This window comes from Lethenteron reissneri, chromosome 36 (assembly GCF_015708825.2).
Source record: "Lethenteron reissneri isolate LAM-NWPU_2019-01 chromosome 36, ASM1570882v1, whole genome shotgun sequence".
Classification (NCBI taxonomy): domain Eukaryota; kingdom Metazoa; phylum Chordata; class Hyperoartia; order Petromyzontiformes; family Petromyzontidae; genus Lethenteron; species Lethenteron reissneri.
In genome coordinates, this window is record NC_083814.1 from 1,320,462 (window position 1) to 1,340,845 (window position 20,384).

Genomic DNA, 20,384 nt, shown 5'->3' on the forward strand with positions numbered 1-20,384 from the left:
CACGCACGTCAACATAGCGTGGCCTTCATTTAGCAGCACAATGTTATGACAATGCTGCTGTGATGACTGGGCATATATCCGGCCTTCAACAACGAATATGTGACAAAAATCACAGAGCATTGTTTGTCAACTGTGACAACCACAGCTTAAACTTAGCAGGAGTACACTCAGCTAAACAGGATCCACTTGTCACATTTTTTGTAACAGTTGAAAGTATATATTTGTTTTTCTCTCGTTCAACAATTCGTTGGGAAGAGTTTGAAAAAGCTTGTGCCCATCACAGTAAAGCAGGAGTCTGAAACACGCTGGAGTGCACGATCAGAAGCTGTTAAAGCTATCTATTAAGGACTGGATGAACTAGTAGGGCTGCTAGACAAATTATCGGAGGACGTAACTATGACGCCTGAAACTAGAAGTGATGCAGAACAGATTCCTTGCATGCGTATAAAATTTTAACTTCATAGTTTATTACATTTCTGGAATGTCATTCTTGGAAAAATTGATCGTGTTCAGAAGTGCTTATAGGATCCTACTATGAATTTCAAGGAAGTAGCAACTGATCTTGAATCTTTGGAGCATGAATTTGTCAAGCTTCGTGATGATTTGAGCCAAGTTGCTGTAGAAAACGCCAAAACAAGATGCACAGCCTGGGGGATCGATGTGGACAGAATAATTAGGCGACGTCGGAAGATGCCAGGAGAACTGGCAAGAGTTGCAGGACTTTCAGGAGAAGAATAAATTGTGCGCGTTATGAAGAGCGTATTTTATCAACACGGTTTTTACGACTAAAAGACCTGAACACAAAATTGGGATTTCTGCTGGACGTCAAAACTCTTCTATCCGACACAGATGTCGATGCAAATTTCTATGACACCGACATCAATGGCCACGAACTTTTCACAGAAATTGGAGATTGCAAAATGCTGCTCAGTAACCGGAATTAAGTTCTACCAGAAACTCCTTTGGATCATCTTGGTTTTATTGTGTTTTATGGAGACGACATATTTCCGAATTTGCGAATTTCAATGCAAATTGTATTAACAATAGCAGTTTCAATTGCAATCTGTGAGCGGTCGTTCAGCGAATTGAAACTTATTTGATCGTATTCGCGTGCTTCAATAGGACAAGATCGTCTCAGCGATTTTGCTCTTCTTAGCGTTGAAAGAGAAACATTGAGAAAAACAGATTTTGATTACGTGATTGACCAGTTTGCGACAATGAAATCAAGAAAAAATACTCTTTTGTAGACTATGTCAACCAGTCTACGACAGTGACTGAGTGAGCCATGCAATATAATTTCTATAAATTTGCTTCTTTAAACACAATGTTTCATTAAAATTGTTATTGTTATTCCTTATTCGATGTATTAGGAAAATGTGATTAAACGGGGGGGGGGGGGCGCCAATTTTATAGTTCGTCCCCGGGTGCAAAATATCCTAGCTACGCCTCTGCCACAGGGCTGAGTGGTGGACAGTGGGGACTTGTGAAACAAAAGCCATTGCTGCACTGGAATAGGTTTTACCCTTTCAAACAATAAAACAGGAGGGTTTAAGATGTTCAAACAACAATTAAGGAATCAAGTCTGCATTAACCACACGTACTTGTGGTGAACATGCAAACAAACATGCTCTGATAATATATGCATTGTCTTTGAAACTGATTGGCCTACACCTTCTTTTTGGCCTTGTCTCACCACCAGTGTTAGACCAGAGAACGCCAAAAGGTGAACAGTACAATGGTAAAGCAAGTATCAGAACACTCTGGCAATAGGTTTTGCCACAAGCACGTGTGGTTAATGCAGACTTAATGCCTTGCAGAAGGTATCTTATTTGGTGTTTCAAAATCTTAACACCTGTTTTTTTGCCAGAAATGGAAAAATCTATTCTTTTTTTTCATACTTTGTTACTGACAAGAAGGTCCCATGATAGAGGACCTCTGACACAACACTCGCCTCCTGTTTGGTGACCGAGTGAATGGGAAGCAACGTTCCACCGACCTTCTGGATCATGATGGTGAAGGGGCCCAGCATGGAGAAGCCGCGGGCAAAGTACATGATGTTGCACCAGCCCAGAATGAGCGCAATCGACATGAAGATCACCTCCACGTCGTTGGTTAGCACCCGCAGCACCACGATCACCAGCACCAGGACACTGTAGCACATCCTGCTCACAGCGAGGAGTAGAAACTCTCCAGTAGCAGTGTGTGACTGCGGTCATCCAGAACAGACCGTACAACGTATAACGACGCAATTCCCCAATCCACAAAATATGAAGGAGACATCACGGCGATAATACACTCCACTGCTCCTGATGCGGTTGTTTGGCTTGACCACCTGAATGTGAAATTGTAGGACCCGGAGAAAAATCCACATGACCATGGGGAGAGACACACAAACTACAAATATACAGGAGGCGTCAGGGTCGGGATCAAACCCACGACCTCCTGCATACCAGGCGAGGCAGTTAACATCTCGCTACCACAGCACCCTAAATTAGCTTGCGTGCAGGAGCCAGGCGCGTTGCTCCATCGTGGGATGGTGCAGCGAACAGCTGGCAGAGACCTTTATCCTGCAGTGTTTCTTGTCACGATTTACTAAGCACAGGGCTAAAGACTCAAAGTGCCAAGCAGCCAGCAAACAAACAGCACCACTACGGAATGTTTTGTTCACAGACAACGATGACGCTGACACATTTGCGCATGTGTGCCAGCTACAGGGTGATTAACTCTGCCACGGGGGTCCGCGATCTGGTGGATATCTGAGCAAGTTCCCAGGCCTGGATATAAAGGAGGAGGGTTTGGGCAAAATGGTGCTTATACTTCGGCCGTGAATAAAATAAGATTAACGTAATCAAATGCACATGACGACGTAAGAGATTGATGCCGGAAAGATGTGGTACTTCTACTTGAGCATATTGGCACTACGAGACAGAGAAGAAAGTGGAAACAAATGACGAAATGTGCAGTGGACACACTACGGGGCTATCTGCTCATGGAAGGTGATGATGAAAGAGTGATGAAGTTAGACATCTTTAATTTGCTAGAAACGCTGGGAGAGATATTTACGGGAATTTCCTGGAAATTAAAGTAGTTTCTTTGTGCCACAGACTACTTTACCCAACATCACAGTCCTAAGCCACAAGGATACAGGGCCTCGCCGAACGTGCAGCATAAGGGACGAGATCGAGGACGTGGCGTATGTTGGACCGAGGCTTGGGGGCGTCTGTCATGGTGGGGGGTTGGCCATACTTCACCACGCTGGTCAGTGCGGGCTGTACGTATGTATGCACGTTGAACTTCTTTCGCACCGTGCGTAGCCAATCGCGCTAATCGGAGGTGCGGGGGAAGGACAGCAGACTTAACACAAAAACAGCAGCTTTCAAAGAAATGCGTTTTCAATCGAGATGATTTAAAAATGCATAGGTCCCAGTGGCTTCCTGATGTCGGCAAGTAGATTTACTATCACAGGTGGCGGGGGCCCTGTGTGTGTCTGTAAATAGCCGGGGCCAATTCAGAACGTTCTGCAGCAGCTGATCACATTGCTTTCACGGAGAGTGCCGCTGTCGAGAGGGACAAAATGGATTTTACACCAACGAATCAGATGACAAAGAATTCAAAACTGTCAGTGACGTTAAAAACCCTCATCACAGCAGAAGCTGGAGTCAATTTTGAGCCGGTCCAAGCCTGAGCAAAGAGAACCAAACATAAATCCCAGCAAAGACAACCGCATTGCAGATTAAATGAGAAATATTCCATCAGCATGCTGTATAATCGTTTAAATTAATCAGCTGCAAACGAAAGTCGGTTTGGACAAATTCCGTTTTAAACACTTTATGGCAATTCCTATTCTTGGTTTTTTCGGTAAAGTCACGTAGAAGAGAAATAATAAAATAATAAAAATAAAACAAAATGATCGCGACGTTTCCATTGCAACACAAGCGATCATCATCAGGTGTGAAAACCACAGCTTTCTTGCTGTGGTTTGTGAGAATTTTATTGTTAAATTATTATTATTATTTTATTATTTCCCTTCTACGTGACTTTACCAAAAGAACCAAGAATATGAATCCCTGCAGTCACGAAAGCTTTAAATCAAAACTTGATGGTAAGTTTAAGGTTGGGATGGCTACATTTTCTGTTTGAGTTGGTGGACTCAAAGGCAACGTGGCCATGCATTCAGTTTTTTTTAGCAGCTGGTCTGGACAAGGCTGTGAGCCTTTGTACATGCCAATGCTGCACACCTCCATGTGTGTTTACAATCGATCTGGTGGAAGTGAATTGGGCTCGTTCAAGCGAATCTCGCACAGCTAAAGTACGTATGTCAAGGTTACTATGACAGATTTGAGACCCGAGTAAAAAGTCCACTTTTATGTGTGATCAGTCGACCAGTATGGAATCATATACACGACTGATACAGGACAGAGGCGCTGCTCACACACACACTGACGTTACGTGATGTAGAGTAGCTGCTGTGCGTCAAGTCCGCGAGCATGTTTTGTGTGGAGATGGAGCCCTCGTGCGCAGGCCTACACCACGCAAAAACCAAAGCACTCACATGATTGCGTGGAAGGGCCCTCCTGTCACCGTATTCCCAAAGTATTTTTTCGGGCCGTTTTTCATCAGGTAGAGGATCTGGAATATACAAAGCAACACCCGTACCAAAAACATCACGTTCATGCACATCGATGTGTAGTGTAATAGCGCCAGCTGGTGGACGGCAGTGGCAACTGTGGTGGACAGACAGTGCACACGCCGGTGAGAGTGTGCATGGTGTGTTAGCAGAGTGGAGAAACTAGGGCACGGGTCATAGAGGACCCCATCTGGAGGCCCCTGTAACCGGCCAGTGGGTTCGAGAAGGGAGGTGTGGTCAGGGCGGAGCAAGGCCACGCTGGTAGCATGAAAGGAGCCGAGAGCGGGAGCTCGAGGTGGCCGGTTCTGGGAGTGGACTTGTCTCGTCGTTGCTGTCATTGCTGTCGTCTCGTCGCCGTCGTCGCTCACGTCTTTTATTGCGCTACGAAGGATAGTAGTTGGCTATCTCAGTCAGTGCCGTCAGTGTTAGACGGCTAGTGTTGTGTGCAGGCTAGGCTAAGCTACTGTGGAGAGTGCGTGGACGAGACCGTGGAAGTGGTTAATAAAGAAGGTGCCTCCTATAAACTCTGTCTCTGAATCGTTGACACTACATATGCATATATACACAGGTATTTGATATTTTAGCGGATAGACAACTTATGAGCACAAATAGCATATGTCCACATCTCATGCCAGATTATTAATGAATTAATTCACACTTTTGTCCTGAATGCGCTAATGATTTGTCACGTGACCTCTGACGCACACAGTAAGGGGCAGCACTCTCTCACCCGCCCACCCTACTACAGTGAGCGATGCTCATCACCCCACAGCTCAGAGCTGCCATTGATTTGCACACATTACAATCATTTTGGCCATAGGTCATTTACGACCGAGTTGAGAACATCATCTCGCGGCACCTGAGAACCTGGTCTAAGAATCGCAGGCTGCTAAAACTGCCCGGATTTGAACCCCACCAGGATGTCGGCGATGCTGCCTCAGCGCTCTTGACTTTTGAGCTGCTCGGCCATCTCGTTTTGCGTGAATATTTATGTTGAGAGTGGACATCGCACTTTCGCTGATTTTCACCGTACAATTGGAGCAGTCTAATTCTGTTATCGTGTGCTCACTCAATGTTAAAATGGAATTGAAAAAAAATAATGTAATCTACCCGTGTGTTCATCTTTTCTCCAGACTGAAGGAACTAATGAAAATAGTTTATTCAAGTTTTTCCTCAGTGTGTGTCTCTTTCTCTTGGAGGTGCAGAGGAAAGACAACAAACTAAACACAAAAAGCAGTTCTAAACAAATGAGCTCTTAATCTAGATTTAAACATCTGGAATTTCATGCAAACCTTGGGATGGAAAGTGGAACACGTGGATTTTTGAACGTACGCAGGTAAATACATCATCCAAACTGCTCCGGAACGTATGTGGGCTTGGTCAGGACGTGTCGTTACTGCTAGAAAGGGGCAGTGGCCGATGGCCGAGACTAATAATGGAGCGGCAGCCCATGGACGGAACGCGTCTGAAAGAGGACGTCCACCGTGGAGATGGATGGATGTCGTATTTGCAGGATGATGAGAGGCGGTGGCGTGTTGGGGAGGTTTTCATCCAGCAGTGGATTATTCATGGCTGATGATGATGAAGATAACATGAGGCAGGAGGATGCGGTACGTTGCAGAGTGGAGGGGAAGAGGTGGAGCGGCCGTGCTTGTGTAAGCAACGACAGCGACAAGGTGGAAGAAGCAGTGATTGTTAAACCAACCTCCATGATGGAGATACCAACCTCTGTAATGAAGATGGCGATGGCTCCCAGCACCGTGATGATCTCCCCCATGAGACGAACATAGTCCCATTCGCTCTCGTAGGAATCCTGAGAGGCAGACCAGATGGCAAACATGGTCGAGCGAGTGAGTGCTGTAAACACCTGCGAACAATGTTACGATAGCCCTGCTGATGAGCAAAGGTCACTTGTGTTAATGGAACTCTCAATAACTCTATATATGTCTATATAACTCTATGGCTCTCTATGAAACTCTATGGATCTCTATGTAAGTCTATTAATTTCTATGTAACTCTATGTAACTCTATGGATCTCTATGTAATTCGATGGATCTCTAAGTAACTCTATGGATCTCTAAGTAACTCTATGGATCTCTAAGTAACTCTATGGATCTCTAAGTAACTCTGTGGATCTCTAAGTAACTCTATTGATATGTATCTAACTTTAGGGATCTCTACGTAACTCTATAGATATCCATGTAACTATGGATATCTACCCAATTCTATGGCTCTGTATGTAACTCTATGGATCTTTATCTAACTCTATGTAAATGTCACCAGTGCCAACGCTCTGGGCTATGGTCCTCCATAGAACAGAGCCGTTAAGTCCACTGGGGGCCTTTCCAGTCTGAGTCTAAGCTGTCTTCATCATTAGCAATGAGTTATCCACTGCTGGATGAAGGCCTCCCTATTCCGTCGACATCCCTCATGGTCATGTGATGCATTCTTAAACGTGAGCTGTATGTATGTTGAACCTCTTTCGCACCGTACATAGCCAACCGTGCAATTCCGAGATGTGGGGAAAGGGCAACAAACTAAACACAAAAGCAGTTCTAAAGATATGAGTTTTCAATCTAGATTTAAAAGTGTATAGCGCCAGTAGCTTTCTAATCTCAGAAGGAAGCGCATTCCAAACGACCGCAGAAGTGCATCTGAAAGTGTGCGTTGCAGTGACCATCTTTAATTAATGGCTAGCCAAAAGCCACTGCGAAGATGACTGGATTTTGTGTAATGGTTCATGTTCCTTGACGAGATCACCAATGGTAGTGTTTCATTTGTGGCAAACACTTTGTGTGTAGCGAACTTAAAATGCATTCGTTCAGCAACCGGAAGCCAATGCAGCTCGGCGAGCACTGGACAGACACAGTCGGATCTTGCAATACCCATCACAGCACGTTCCACAATAGTTCTTTGTACAACGCTGCAGCTTGCAGTTCGAGCTGATGTCATCGCTTCAAACTCGACGTCTTGCTGAGCACGTTCCCATCTCGTGCTGTTGCTCCGTCGTTCGTCTCGACCACCGGCTATCATCCAGGCCTGGATACGACGCGTCGTGCCCAAGGTCCACTCACTGAGGCTGACGTTCAATGCGGCATCCCTGAGCCGCCCGTCTTCCCCATACCACGTGTTGGGAGACTCGGGCGGCACCGGGGGCAGTTCATCATAACCTGGAGCAAAAGCCCCTGGGTGGGGATTAAGTAGGGAACTTAAATACGCTTGGCCAGTTAATCACAATGTGAGACTAAGCCCCGGACAATGAGTGACTGGCAAGCAATGTGGACCGGGGGTATAAGAGCAGAGAGCAAAGAGAGGCGGAGGGAGTTGTGGATGCAGTGCTGAAGCGTAGCATGTTATTTGCCTATATGACCGGGGACGTTACCTTGTGAGGTTGTCCAATATAGACACCTCGCTGAACATGGCGTGGGCTCGATTCCTCTCACGTGCATTCCTTTCTGCGTCTCTGAATGCAATTACACGCACGCACTTCCCCGTGCTTCTCTGCACACTTTTGAGCTTTTGTTCGATTTTCTTGGTGAACCATTCATATTTGGGTGCCACGGTGACAAGATGTTAACTACCTATATCCGGTTTACAGGAGGTTGTGAGTTCGATCCAGACCCTGACGCCTGCTGTATATTTGGAGTTTGCAAGTCTCTCTCTTCTCGTGGTCATGCTGATTTTTCTCCGGGTCCTACGGGTTTTCCCTCCAAGTTTAGAATCAACGTCACGCGTTTAGAGTGTTTGACTGCTATCAATTTCCACGTGATAAGCCACTTCGTTGAGCTATCATTTGTGGCCAGGTCACTTCTTAAAAAGAGCTACATAGCTCAGTGGGGAACTTACCTGGTAAAATAAAAACTGTAATAACAAATAGTTAAATATTAGCCGTGCTTGTAATAACAGAAACAACGGCTTCACCGTGCGCCTTATAACCGTGTTATTTCTAACATTGACTCTCTGACGTGAATGCCGTCGGCGTGTGATTTAATCAGGGTGAGATTAAAATACACAGGTGAGATTTGACTGAGGCACTCTTGTGACCTTGCGGCTTGTTGGAGCAGTTTGTGGTTCAGACCCCAGTGGGCCGCGCCCTGGTTAATCCTGCGCACACGTTGCTCATGAACACTGAACGCCGTCTGCATGGAAGTGGACTCCAAATGGTCCCCGTGTCGTTATTCGGAGCACAGCGTGGGCATCATGGTACCAATTCCCAAACGCTACTTTTGAGTTGCCAAAGCATTTGAAAGCACCCTATGGGATGTGAATCCTCACATGCGGCGACGTACCCTTATTTGCTTGGAACCCATTATGGTGGCGTTGTCGAGCCTGTTCACGTGCTGTAGAGGACGCATGATGCAGCAGACGGTGAAGATGAGGATGTAGAAGATGTAGAGAACGGTCCAGATGAGGAAGTACTTGAAACCGTACACTTTCCACTTGTGGTGGAGGAGCTCTTTGATGGGCGTCATCCCGATCAGGTTGCGAGCCTTGTGTGCAGGCAGTGAGACACGGGCAGAGCGAGCAGTGAGACATGGGGTGAGATACAGTGTGAGCACTGAGACACGGGCGCGTTTGACCGTGGGGTTCTGCATAACAGCCTCCATTTACAGAGGCACAATTGTGCTTCATGTGGCACATTAGGAATGGATCACTCTTTTAAGTGTGTCCTTGTGCAGCAAGGGAGTAAAGTGTGGTTCTGTGAAGGTCCCTGATGTGCTGTGCAATGCATCAATGCATGTGTGTACAGCAGCATGTAATGTCTGAGTCGGGCCTGTAGGTGGCTGGCAGGGTTAATGAATAACCGCACGTGTAAACCAGCCACATGGTTAATGGCGTCTCGGAAGGATGGCTGCGTGTAACACGCGCTGTTGCATTTTACAGGTAAAGGACCCAAAGGTTGTTTTTGATCGTTATATAAATGTTCTAGACTTGTTCTAGACTTTAAGCTTGGCTTTGAATTGTTCGTTTGTGATATATGCAATTAGAGGCATTTTAGCACTGTGCATTGTAAAGGGATGATGCACTGTAATTAGTTACTGTCATTGTAATTCTCTAACTCTAATACTGTTTAGTCTATAACCATGCCCATGTACCCAGAGTATGACTACTTGCAATGCTATTGAGAATATAACACATGTAAAGTAGTAAGCTGTACAATGGTGAGATACAGTACGTATACTGTACACATACAGTACATATAATAGATGTAAGATACCGATAGAAGTGGATGGTATAGAGAGACATACAGCTTAGGATTAAAGTAATATTCGAATAGTGATGGGCAAATGTGATTGTCAAAGATAAGGATGGTTTATCAGTAGTAGAATTGGGTTTAAGAGAAAGGGTTAATGAATAACCGCACGTGTAAACCAGCCACATGGTTAATGGCGTCTCGGAAGGATTGCTGCGTGTAACACGCGCTGTTGCATTTTACAGAGTGACGGTGCTGTTCTTCCCAAGATTCATATGAACCACAATAAATAAATGTGCTTGCCCTCGATTTGGAGCACCTGCCCACGTCCTTCATCTCGAGTGTGCAACATTAAGATCGATGCAAAGTTGCTCTGGTTCCATAAAAACTAAAAAAAGTACTCAATATTAAATTTCTCTATGGAAATAGACACACGTTTGCAAAAGGCGAGGCACTCAGCCTTGCAGCAAAATGCTGAAAAAGGTTTTTGAACTGTTACTGGAAATTAGTCGTCTTTTTTGACGTCACTCAAACGGATCTGAGTGTGTGGGTTGTCCCCATGGCTGGGCGATATGTGGGGGGGCATCTCTCCGGGGCTCAGCTCGTGACGTCACGACCGTGGCCGTGGGCGGCACGTGGCATGGGCCTGGCAGACGAAGCCAGCCCAGACCGCTTTATCATCGTCGTCGTTCGTGCAAATTTTGCATCTCTCACGCTAGCCGAGGAACCACAGGATGAGCTGGCAGGCAGCAGCAGCAGCCACGTGGTGAGCTGGCGTTACTAGCAATTGCCCGAACTTTGCATTCCTCTGCATGTTAAGTGGTTGTCTGCCAATTAATGAGTGTTTTTTTATGTATGTACGTTGAATTTCTATCACACCACCATACGTAGCCAACCGTGATAATCGGAGGTGTAGGGCGGGGGAGGTGCGTTCATATGTATGGGAGAAAACCCACGCGCACGAGGGGGCAACGCTCTATCCCCGTACAGAAGGGACAGATGACATCGGTCCGCACTTTGTTGTACCGCCTTCTCCTGGCGTGCCAGGCTATGGCTCCTTCTGGACGCCCATGGGAAAGGGAGTTTCACAACATCTGTGCGGTGATCGACCAAACCCCGCTGCTGCTGCCTCCACAGCGATGGACTACAGGACATAGTGCTGGACTTCAGGCCACAGTGCTGGCTTTCAGGCCACAGCGCTGGACTACAAACCATAACGCTGGCTTGCAGGCCACAGTGTTAGACTACAGACCACAGCGCTGGGCTGCAGGCCACGCTCAGTGCAGCTGCGGCATGGCCACGAGAGCTTGCAGGTTCAAACTCACTCCCAGTGAATCAATTCACGCACGCGTCTGTAGTAATGTGCATTTTCAAACCTGAGCAATTCTCTCATTTATATAGTAATGAAATAACTATGAGCGCAGTTATTATGTCACAAGCCTCACGAGACTGTTGCGGCAAGTGCTGTTAGCGATCACCTATGAAGGCCGGCATGGAACACGAGGGGGTGGGTGACCAACACCATGCTCCGCCGCCTTTGTCGCCCAAGTGGCGATGTTTAAACACACCACACCAGGTACTCAATTGAGCCTGAGTCGACCTAGGGGAGGCCCAGTTCAGATAAATGATCACTGGTGTTGGCCATGAGCCGGAATAGAACTCGGGCTGTCGAGTTCGTAGTGCAGTGTGTTAACCGCTACTCTTCAGTTTCCCCTCTACCCGACCGCTCGTGCTTACACACACACACATACACTCATGCGTGTTTGATGTTGGGCACGCCGCATGGCCCAGCGGAGTGACCGTCATGTGACAGTGCCATGGATCCACTGCATACGTCGGTAGTTTGTTCATTTGGATAAAATGGAATCTCCAGGAAATCAAAACGAGGAGCGAAATACTTGTATGCAAGTCTAGTAGAGCGCCACGTGGATCTCGAGGAGTCCATGCCTCCAGCTTGGTCGGTGGTGGATAAGCTTCCTTGATTAGCTTCACCTATCAGTGTATCGAAGCATGGAGGCTCATGCTGTTGTATATATAGGCCTTTTTCCAAAAATGTATATTAAGAATAATTCTGCCAATATTAAAAAAAAAATCGATCGGGGTGTCGCTTGGGGCACAAAGGGGGTGATGCGAACCCCCTCCCCTTAAACAGCAGCTGCCTCTCACAAGCCACACCAGGCAAGGAAGTAGCCATAAAAGGTAATCATAATAATAAACCCCGGTGCAAAAGGGGGAGAAGGGGTTGCTAATGAGATTCTGGGGAAATCTCTACCGGGCTTCAAAGGCCGCCACAAAGCACGTACAAGCAAGAGGCGCCCCTATTTGAGAGAGACAAAAATACAACACCCCCAGCCGTGGGGAAAGAGGGGGGAGAACGCAACCGGACAGGGGCACCCCTCCCCCCCTCCTTCCAGATTAATTATTGCAGAGGGTTGGAGGACTGGAAGGACGCACTTGGGGGCAATTTGGAGCATCTGCTTCCATTGATGGCGGGGTGGCTTGAGGAAGGGGACAAGAACCAGGCTTTGATGAGACTTATATTACTAAAATAAAATTAGAACACATACACCGGACAAACAGCTGTTCCCACAGGCTGAGAGCAAAATCGAAGGAATGTCGGTCCTTTGTGAGAAGGCGAGCCGAGGGGAAAGAATTTCAGATATAAGCAGGGACACAGATCATGCAACGTAGTCTTGTAAGGGGCAGGCTCCGGGGCATGGCCTCGAAATCAACCATGGGTGTCGTGTCTCGCAGAGAGAAGGGACGGTGTATTGTGAAGAGCTGAGTTCGCCATGGACCGACAGAGTATCGCTGAAAGTTTTATTCTACATTCATCCTGATGTTTTGAGTCGCTTGCAGAATCGAGGATTGCGATAAGTTGTATTGTACTAAGCTATCAGAGTTGTGTAAGAGGTGTGCTAATACAATTTACAAGTTTTGAGAGTGAGTGATCCAGCCAGCGACGAGCAGCTCACAGCAAGAACCCTCTTGGAAGAAGGGCGGAGAGCACGAAAGTTGAGCAACGACAAGGCGAAGCCCTGAAGGAAGGGTGGGAGAGGCAATACTGAATGCCAGCGTGAAACTGGCAGCTGCCTGCCAAAGGAGAGAGAATGGAGCAGTGGAACGAGCCTGAGGCAGCGCAGCCCTGAAGTAAGGGTGGGAGAGGCACCAGCAGGTGCCCGTGTGAAGCTGGCAGCTGCACGATAAAGGAGAGAGCACGGAGCAGGGGAAAGAGCCTGACCAGCCGCCCGTGAGGAAGAGTGTCAGTGCCAGCAAGAGCGCCGTGGGTTCGACCCACACGCACACCGACAAGCATCAGCTGGGTACCAAGACAAGAGTGAGGAACGGCGACCAGCGGACGAGCTGCGAGCGCTATCTGAAGACGGAATCATCGTGTCAACTCAACCAACCAGCAGTGGAGAGAACTGGCAACGCCAAGAGGAAGAGTGTTGGCGCAGGAAAGAGTACCGTCTGTTCAATACACACACACACCGTCCCAGCGGCCCTGCTGGGAACCCGAGGTATTTTCAGCACAAGGAACGCCGTACCACGTAAGCCGCCAAGTCAATAAGTGGCAAAGAAGGCACACGCACACAACACGCATATCGAGACGATTAGATTGTTCCAAAAAGTTATCTTTGTGTTTCAAGAAGGGTTGCCATTCCAAGGTGGTGCGTTAAATATCAGCTGATCGTGAAAAGCATTTCTGCCCGTCGAGTTACATGAATACGATTGTTATTTTAGTCATTCATTTTCGTGAATTGCATAATCTTACCAATGAATTAATTGAGGTCTACTTTTGCTTTCAGGACATGTTTCTTTATTACTGTTCGTATGAATATTGGCACATCATTTTTAAGGACTTTTTCCCATCGCCGTGTATGCTCGCTTTACTCTGAGGAATTAACCGATTGTTCTGTTACCCAGTTAACAAACGTAACCATTGAGGGTTATTTGTACGGATCAATGACATTCCTAGCATAAGAGTTCGCATATTAGAGTGTTATGTTTTTGTTTAGAGATTAAAGTTGCTTAACACAGAAGAGTCTGAGTGGTGCCTTCCTAAGTTCATGCATAATCTTAACTATAAGAACTGTATCCTTTAGTGAGATCTAAATTTTGAGACCTGACATAAAAACACTAAAACACAATCAGTAAAAGTTAAAGCGATAATCATTGTATTATCCTGATTGATAAGACAACCCTAGACAACGAAGCCGAGCTTAATCGGCATACTTACATCACACTTGCATAACTTAATACAATTACACCTTCATTGTATCATCCCGATTGATAATGCAACCCTAGACAACAAGGCAGAGCCTAATTATCATAATTGCATGGATTAGCATACTAGCATACACTTGCATAACTTCATACAATTACATTTTCCTAAGTAGCATATGATAATTTGCATAATTACATAATGCCCTATTGTATAGTACATGTTTCCAACCTGCCCTTGAGGAAAATGTTCATCATATACATAATGGGACCTCATTTGCCAGTACCAAAATATGATAATCGGTTTTCCCCTTTTTTCTGGCAACAAAATAGGTGTTAAGATGTTAAAACACCAAACTGAAATCTTTTACAAGGAATCATGTCTGCATTAACCACAACACTTGTGGTCAGAATGCAAACAAAAAACATACTCTGATAATATATGCATTGCAGTCCCTTCATCCTGATCACGACTGCAATGGCTTCATCTGCCATGTGCCGTGGTGCGGTGGTGCCAGTGGACAGCTTCCATCCCGGCTAGCAGGCAGTCAGACTGTGTGTGATGATCGACTGGGGTGTCGTCGTGGTGTCTCCTGCCCAACCTCTACATGGCACTTTCCCAATATTCTGCACAGGCCACCCCACCGTTTGTGTGGCGTTGGCATGGCCAAATCTGGAGGTAGTGCATTGTGGATGCTGCAGGGCATCTCAGGAGATGATCCACGGTTTTGCTTCTTTTGACAATCACACATTGGTCGCTTGTAGTGTAGGAGCCCCCCCCCCCCCCCAGGATTTTATGAGAGAGTTGCAGCATCTGCAGAGACTCACTCTCTTCAGTCTGTATAGGCTCCGCCACGTGGGTTATTGGGAATCGGGAGTCAGATGCGAGCTCCTCACTGGGGGGTAATTCCTTGCCTGTGCCCCACCACCCACTGGAGTGGTGGGTAAGCTCTGAAAAAGCTCATCGGATTTCCTGGGTTCGTAGAGCAGTGCTACTGCTCCCCTCCGCATGGTTTCAATATTTTTGAAAACAGATCCCAAGTAAAATTTGTAATGACGTTCTATGAAAAATGCTACGCACAGATGCCTGTGCCCCAGGCGTCTGTGTGTCAATTCATTGTGGAGGTAAAATAATAACAGTCTGACGGTGATTTAGCGCCGTGTCTAAACTGGGCACTCACCTCTTTGTTTTTGCTGGAGGTGATAATTTCCAAGATCGAGTTTTTGTCTCCCCACGTGTCGATGTCCGTGAGGTCGTAAATGGCTGATCTGACGGGGCCGCAGTTCCAGTAGATGTTTTTCCTCTTCTGCATGAGGTGGTTGAACATCTGAGGGAAACGCAGAAACCGTCTCCTCTCAGCGCCATTGGGGGAAGGGGTGGGGGGCATCGTCGAGGCTCAATCCGAGCACAGGAGCTGCAGCGGCCACAGCCGGCGCCACGAGACCGTGGGCCGCGGCCCGTGCATGGACAAATGCGCGACCACCACCCCACCCCGCACGTAACCAGCGGGGGGACATGTAAAAGCATTTTTTTGAAAGACAACAAACGGTGGATGAGCAGCCACCCCCTCGATTCGATCTGACCCGCATGACCGGCGGCCAACGTCGCGAGCAAGATAGGCGTTGACGTTGCACCTCGCACAACATTGACTGGTGCCGCGTGTTGCCGGCCCCTCATGACGATTTGGGCCTTTGGGCCGGTAGCACTCAGGAAAGTTGTAAAAAAAAACAAAGTCCCGCTTAAGAAAATCTGAATCAGAATATATATTTATTCTGGAGGAATCCGATGAGCTATAAAGCTGTTTTTCCCATCTTTATAGAACCTGGGTTACCTGGGTTCGTAGTGCAGTGCCACTGCTCCCCTCCGCATTGCTCCAATATTTCTTAAAGTAGATGTTAAACTTGTAATGCCTTTATATTAAACATTCTTGCAAAAAAATGTAGTTGACAAACACTTTAAATATGTGGTTCTGATAAGTTTAATATATATAATAATTTTTTTGGTAACTTAAGGTGTTAAGGAAAAGTATGAAGTCATACTATTATATGAAGTCATACTTTTCAGTAATTAATTTCAAGTTCTTCCAGCACATAGACAATCTGAGAGCAATATCAAGACATCATCATAATATTTATTCATACTGGAGGAATCCGATTAGCTGGGAAGCTATTTTTATCACAAACGTCCAACCTCACTGCTCATGCGCTGAAGGTATTTACTTAGGAAAACGATTACTCTCCATCATGGAACTCAAACAGACAGCATAATAATTCGCCACTGATGTTAGCAGCAGGCAGAATTTAGACTCACGGGGCTCAGAACGTTACAGCAGCTTCCAATTCAAAACACACAAACAGGAGTACAAAGCTTTGTAAAGGTAAGCAAATCACGGCCACAAAAAATACACACAATTTGAAATAAAACGAAAAACTCACGGCCAGATTCCCCTCGGCGGCCGCGAGCTTGAGCGGAGAGAACCCTTGGGCGTTCTGGATGGCCTCGAGCGAGCGCCGCTGGCCCTCGTGCACCAGCGAGATGAGAAAGTCGTACATGTGCACGGCGAGCACCCGGTCGGGGTGCAGCACCAGCACGTGCAGCACCGTGTTGCCTGCATGCGGCAAACGGGGTGGGGTGTGCGACAACAAGCTTCAAGTCTTGTTTTGTGTGACCAGGTGAGCACATCATTAACCAGCTGAACTATTTGTGTTTTACCTGGTAAGAAGGCCCACTGGGCTACATAGTTCGTTTTCAGAAGCGACCTGGCCATCACAAATGATAGCTCAACGAAGTGGCTTATCGCGTGGAAATTTATAGTAGCAGCCAAATACTCGAAACGCGTGATGTTGATTCTAAATGTGGAGGGGAAAAAAACGAAGGACCCGGAGAAAAATACACGCTACCACGGGGAGAGCAAGAGAGGCGCAAACTTCAAATATACTGGTGTCAGAGTCGAGATTGAACCTATGACCTCCTGCATACGAGGCGATGTAGTTAACATCTCGCCACCGTGGAGCCCTCATGAACCAGGATACTCGTCTCATCCATTAAAGCTGACTTGGGTCACCACAATTACAAAAGCAATATTGTTCGAAAAACAAGTGCAGTAATGAAGCAAATAGAAATCAGCGTACAAATAACCAAATAAGAAATTACAGCAAGGACCAAACTAACAATCAGAGCAACGGCAAAATAGAAATTGGAGTAAAGAAAAGTCGGTAAACTTATACCCCAAAAGGTTGCGCATCGTGGGGATGAAGTTCTTAAAAGTTCTTAAAAATTGCCACAATCGGAAAATGTGCGATCCGAAAACTCGAATCGGAAGCGTCGGGTTTGGTTCATGGTTTGTAATACGACACCACTCTACATCAACCCAAAACATGAAACAGGAAGTATGTTTGATGTAAAATATCGTGAATAGTTTCTACGGTGTTAAATATAACTGTTACAGTCAATGCCTCACTGAACGCTGGCAACACGTGACCTGTGATCAACGATGGGCTGTGTGGGAGACAGGATGGATAAATCATGGAGACAGGATGGATCGAGATGGAGACAGGATAGAGACAGGACGGCGTGCGTGTTCTTCCACAGCAGCATCATCATGAGCAGTACAGTTAGAGTAAAGTACTTCTCTACGATGTGTACAGGAATCCCGCGAGTGGTCGAACCACAGGGGCACGATTGGTGAACTATGCCTCAATACATTTGGCACGTACTGCATAGTCAAATCCATGATGTAAAATCCCGCAATAGGCAAGGTTTTTTGGGCTGCCACGGGGGCCAGATGTTAACTACCTCGCCTGGTATACAGGAGGTCATGGGTTCGATCCCGACCCTGATGCCTGTATTTTTGGAGTTTGCATGTCTCTCTCCCCGTGGCCACATTTAGAAACACACGTTTCGATTATTTGGCTGCTACTATACATTTCCATATTCTATGGTTCTTTCAGTAAAGTCACATAGATAGAAAAAAAAGTGATAAAAAAAATATCACGACCTTTCCATCGGAACACAAGTGATCGTCATCAGGAACAGGGAGGTTCGCCTCTAAAGGAAAGCTATTTATAAAGGTTTAAGAGATGGGCGGGGCAGCTAATGTTAATGTAGGAGAAAGCCCCGACACCGGCAGTAGATCTACACCAATTAAAGCATTGCACCTCGCTCCACATACCCACACTGATGACGGTGGAGGTTGACAAGAAAACACAAATCAAGTAATGACCCAAAGTGGTTGATGACATCTTGTATAACCATCATCTCGGTTGAAATTGTGTCTGTAAATATGGATGGCTTCATGAACGAATCTTTGTTGATAGCCAGTAGGCTTGCAAAGTACCATCGTCTTAGAGAAATCACTTTCGTGTGAGCCAGCTGTATTAAAATAATGATCCGCCACGGCAGAAGTATTGGTCCTACCGTGTTTCAAATCTGCCTTATGCTCACGAACACGGTCCGAGACATGTCGCTTAGTTTCCCCAATGCAACTACTGCCACAGATACAGCTTAGTTTGTAGATGCCGGGATATTGCATGTCAGGAATCTTGTCCTTCACAGATGGGATCAGATCACACATTTTATGTACTATGTTAAATCGAACTTGGATCTTGTGTTTGTTCATGATTTAGGAAAAAAATTTGGTTACCTCTGCTATGTATGGCAAGGTGATGGTTTTGATTGGATCCTCAGATGTCTCCTTTCTCACAGGTGGGGTGATGGCTTTGTGGATTGTGTAGTCAGAGTATCCATTCGCCTTGAGAGCTTGGTGTATGTGGTTGAGTTCACTGGTTAGGTGTTCATGGTCAGAGATACATTGAGATCTATGGTGTAGAGTTATGATGAGGGAATTCTTCTGGGATGGGTGGTGGTGGGAATCAGGTTTTAGGTAGATGTCAGTATGGGTTACTTTCCTGTAGACAGAATGGCTCAATTAGCCATCATGTCTCTTTTGATTAGGGAATCCAAGAAAGGTAGCATGCCATCCTTTTCTACCCCCATGGTGAATTTTATGGATGGGTGTATGGAATTGATGTGATTGAAGAATTGGTTCAGAGCCGGTCGGCCATGCGGCCAGATGACAAATGTATCATCCACGTACTTCTTCCACAAGGACGGGCGTAGAGTGGATGCCTGGATGGTATCCGTCTTAAATTTGTCAATGAAAATATTGGCTACAAGTGGAGATAAGGGAGAAGCCATTGGGGTGCCTTCAGTTTGTTTGTATAATGTTTTATTCCAAGTGAAGTATGTATTGGTGAGGCGGTGCCTCATCAGGGCCGGTACATCAGCATGCAATCCTTGTTGGACCAATTCTTCAATGATTGCAATGGTATCGTGCACAGGAACTTTGGTGAACAAAGAAACTACATCGAAACTAACGAGCAAATCACCTGGGGACAGTGAGATGTCTTTAATTGATTATACCAGGTGAGCTGAGTTAAGAACAGAAGAGGTGGTCTTACCAGTGAATGGCTGCAAGGTATCGGGCCAATGGTGGAGACGATGGGACGGATATTTGAAAAATTTAGTTTCCAGAAACTTCAAAATAGATTCAGGACGATAATTGCTTGCGTGTGGAAACAGCCGAGGAAAGACGTCAAACAACAACTGCAAAAGCAATGATGGTCCACTACATTACTCGGTCATTGTCAATGCCTTCGGTTTGCTTTCTAACCTTTCCCTCTCTCACCAATATCACCGCACTATCCTAATTAATGCATGAGGCTCAGCATCATCATCGTCATCATCGGCTGTGATGTGTCCACTGCTGGATGAAGTCATCCACAAGACGTTGACATTTCTTCAGGTTTCGCCATGCAGTAGCAATCTATCCGAGCTCGTTTAATTTCTCCATCTCCACGGTGGACGTCGTCTCAGACGTGTTCCCTCCTCTTTGTCATGAGTCTGGACCAGGGGCCATCATTCGCTTCCAGCGAGCGACGTGTCCTGCCCTAGACCACGCACACAGTCTGTTGTTCTCCTATAGCACAGTGGTAGTAGCGTTCCTGAAGAACACCGCATTATCGAAAAATTTAGTTTTATAAATCATATAATATAGGGTAAAGCAAAGTCCACGATAACACGAGAGATGCGTACACAGGCTAAACGAAGACTAAAGCCGCGTGGGTAGTATCTAGTAGTATCTAGATACTAGAAGCATCCAGCAGCATCCCAATGCCTTACTATGCCGAGACAGCTGTAAAACCGCTTATTCTTACTAGCGCGACGTAGTTCTGTTCACTAAATCGCGTTATATCCAATTCGCGTGATCAAAACACGCAGTGTTATAGGAGAACGGGCTGTTCTTGAGGTTATCTGTCCATGAACCCGGCAACAGCCAG

The 20,384-nt window shown here is 46.2% G+C and overlaps 1 protein-coding gene across 1 annotated transcript in view; it reads right to left on the reverse strand.

Annotated features, from left to right (window-relative positions):
* Positions 1–20,384, reverse strand: part of LOC133351044 (transient receptor potential cation channel subfamily V member 5-like) — a 49,044-nt gene that overhangs the window by 10,280 nt on the left and 18,380 nt on the right. Inside the window, exons 7-12 of the mRNA XM_061565929.1 lie at positions 16,482–16,654; positions 15,227–15,373; positions 8,917–9,117; positions 6,354–6,440; positions 4,553–4,629; positions 1,997–2,162 (exon numbers count right to left, since the gene is read on the reverse strand). Coding sequence (XP_061421913.1) covers positions 1,997–2,162; positions 4,553–4,629; positions 6,354–6,440; positions 8,917–9,117; positions 15,227–15,373; positions 16,482–16,654 — 851 coding nt within the window. The remainder of the gene's footprint in view (positions 1–1,996; positions 2,163–4,552; positions 4,630–6,353; positions 6,441–8,916; positions 9,118–15,226; positions 15,374–16,481; positions 16,655–20,384) is intronic.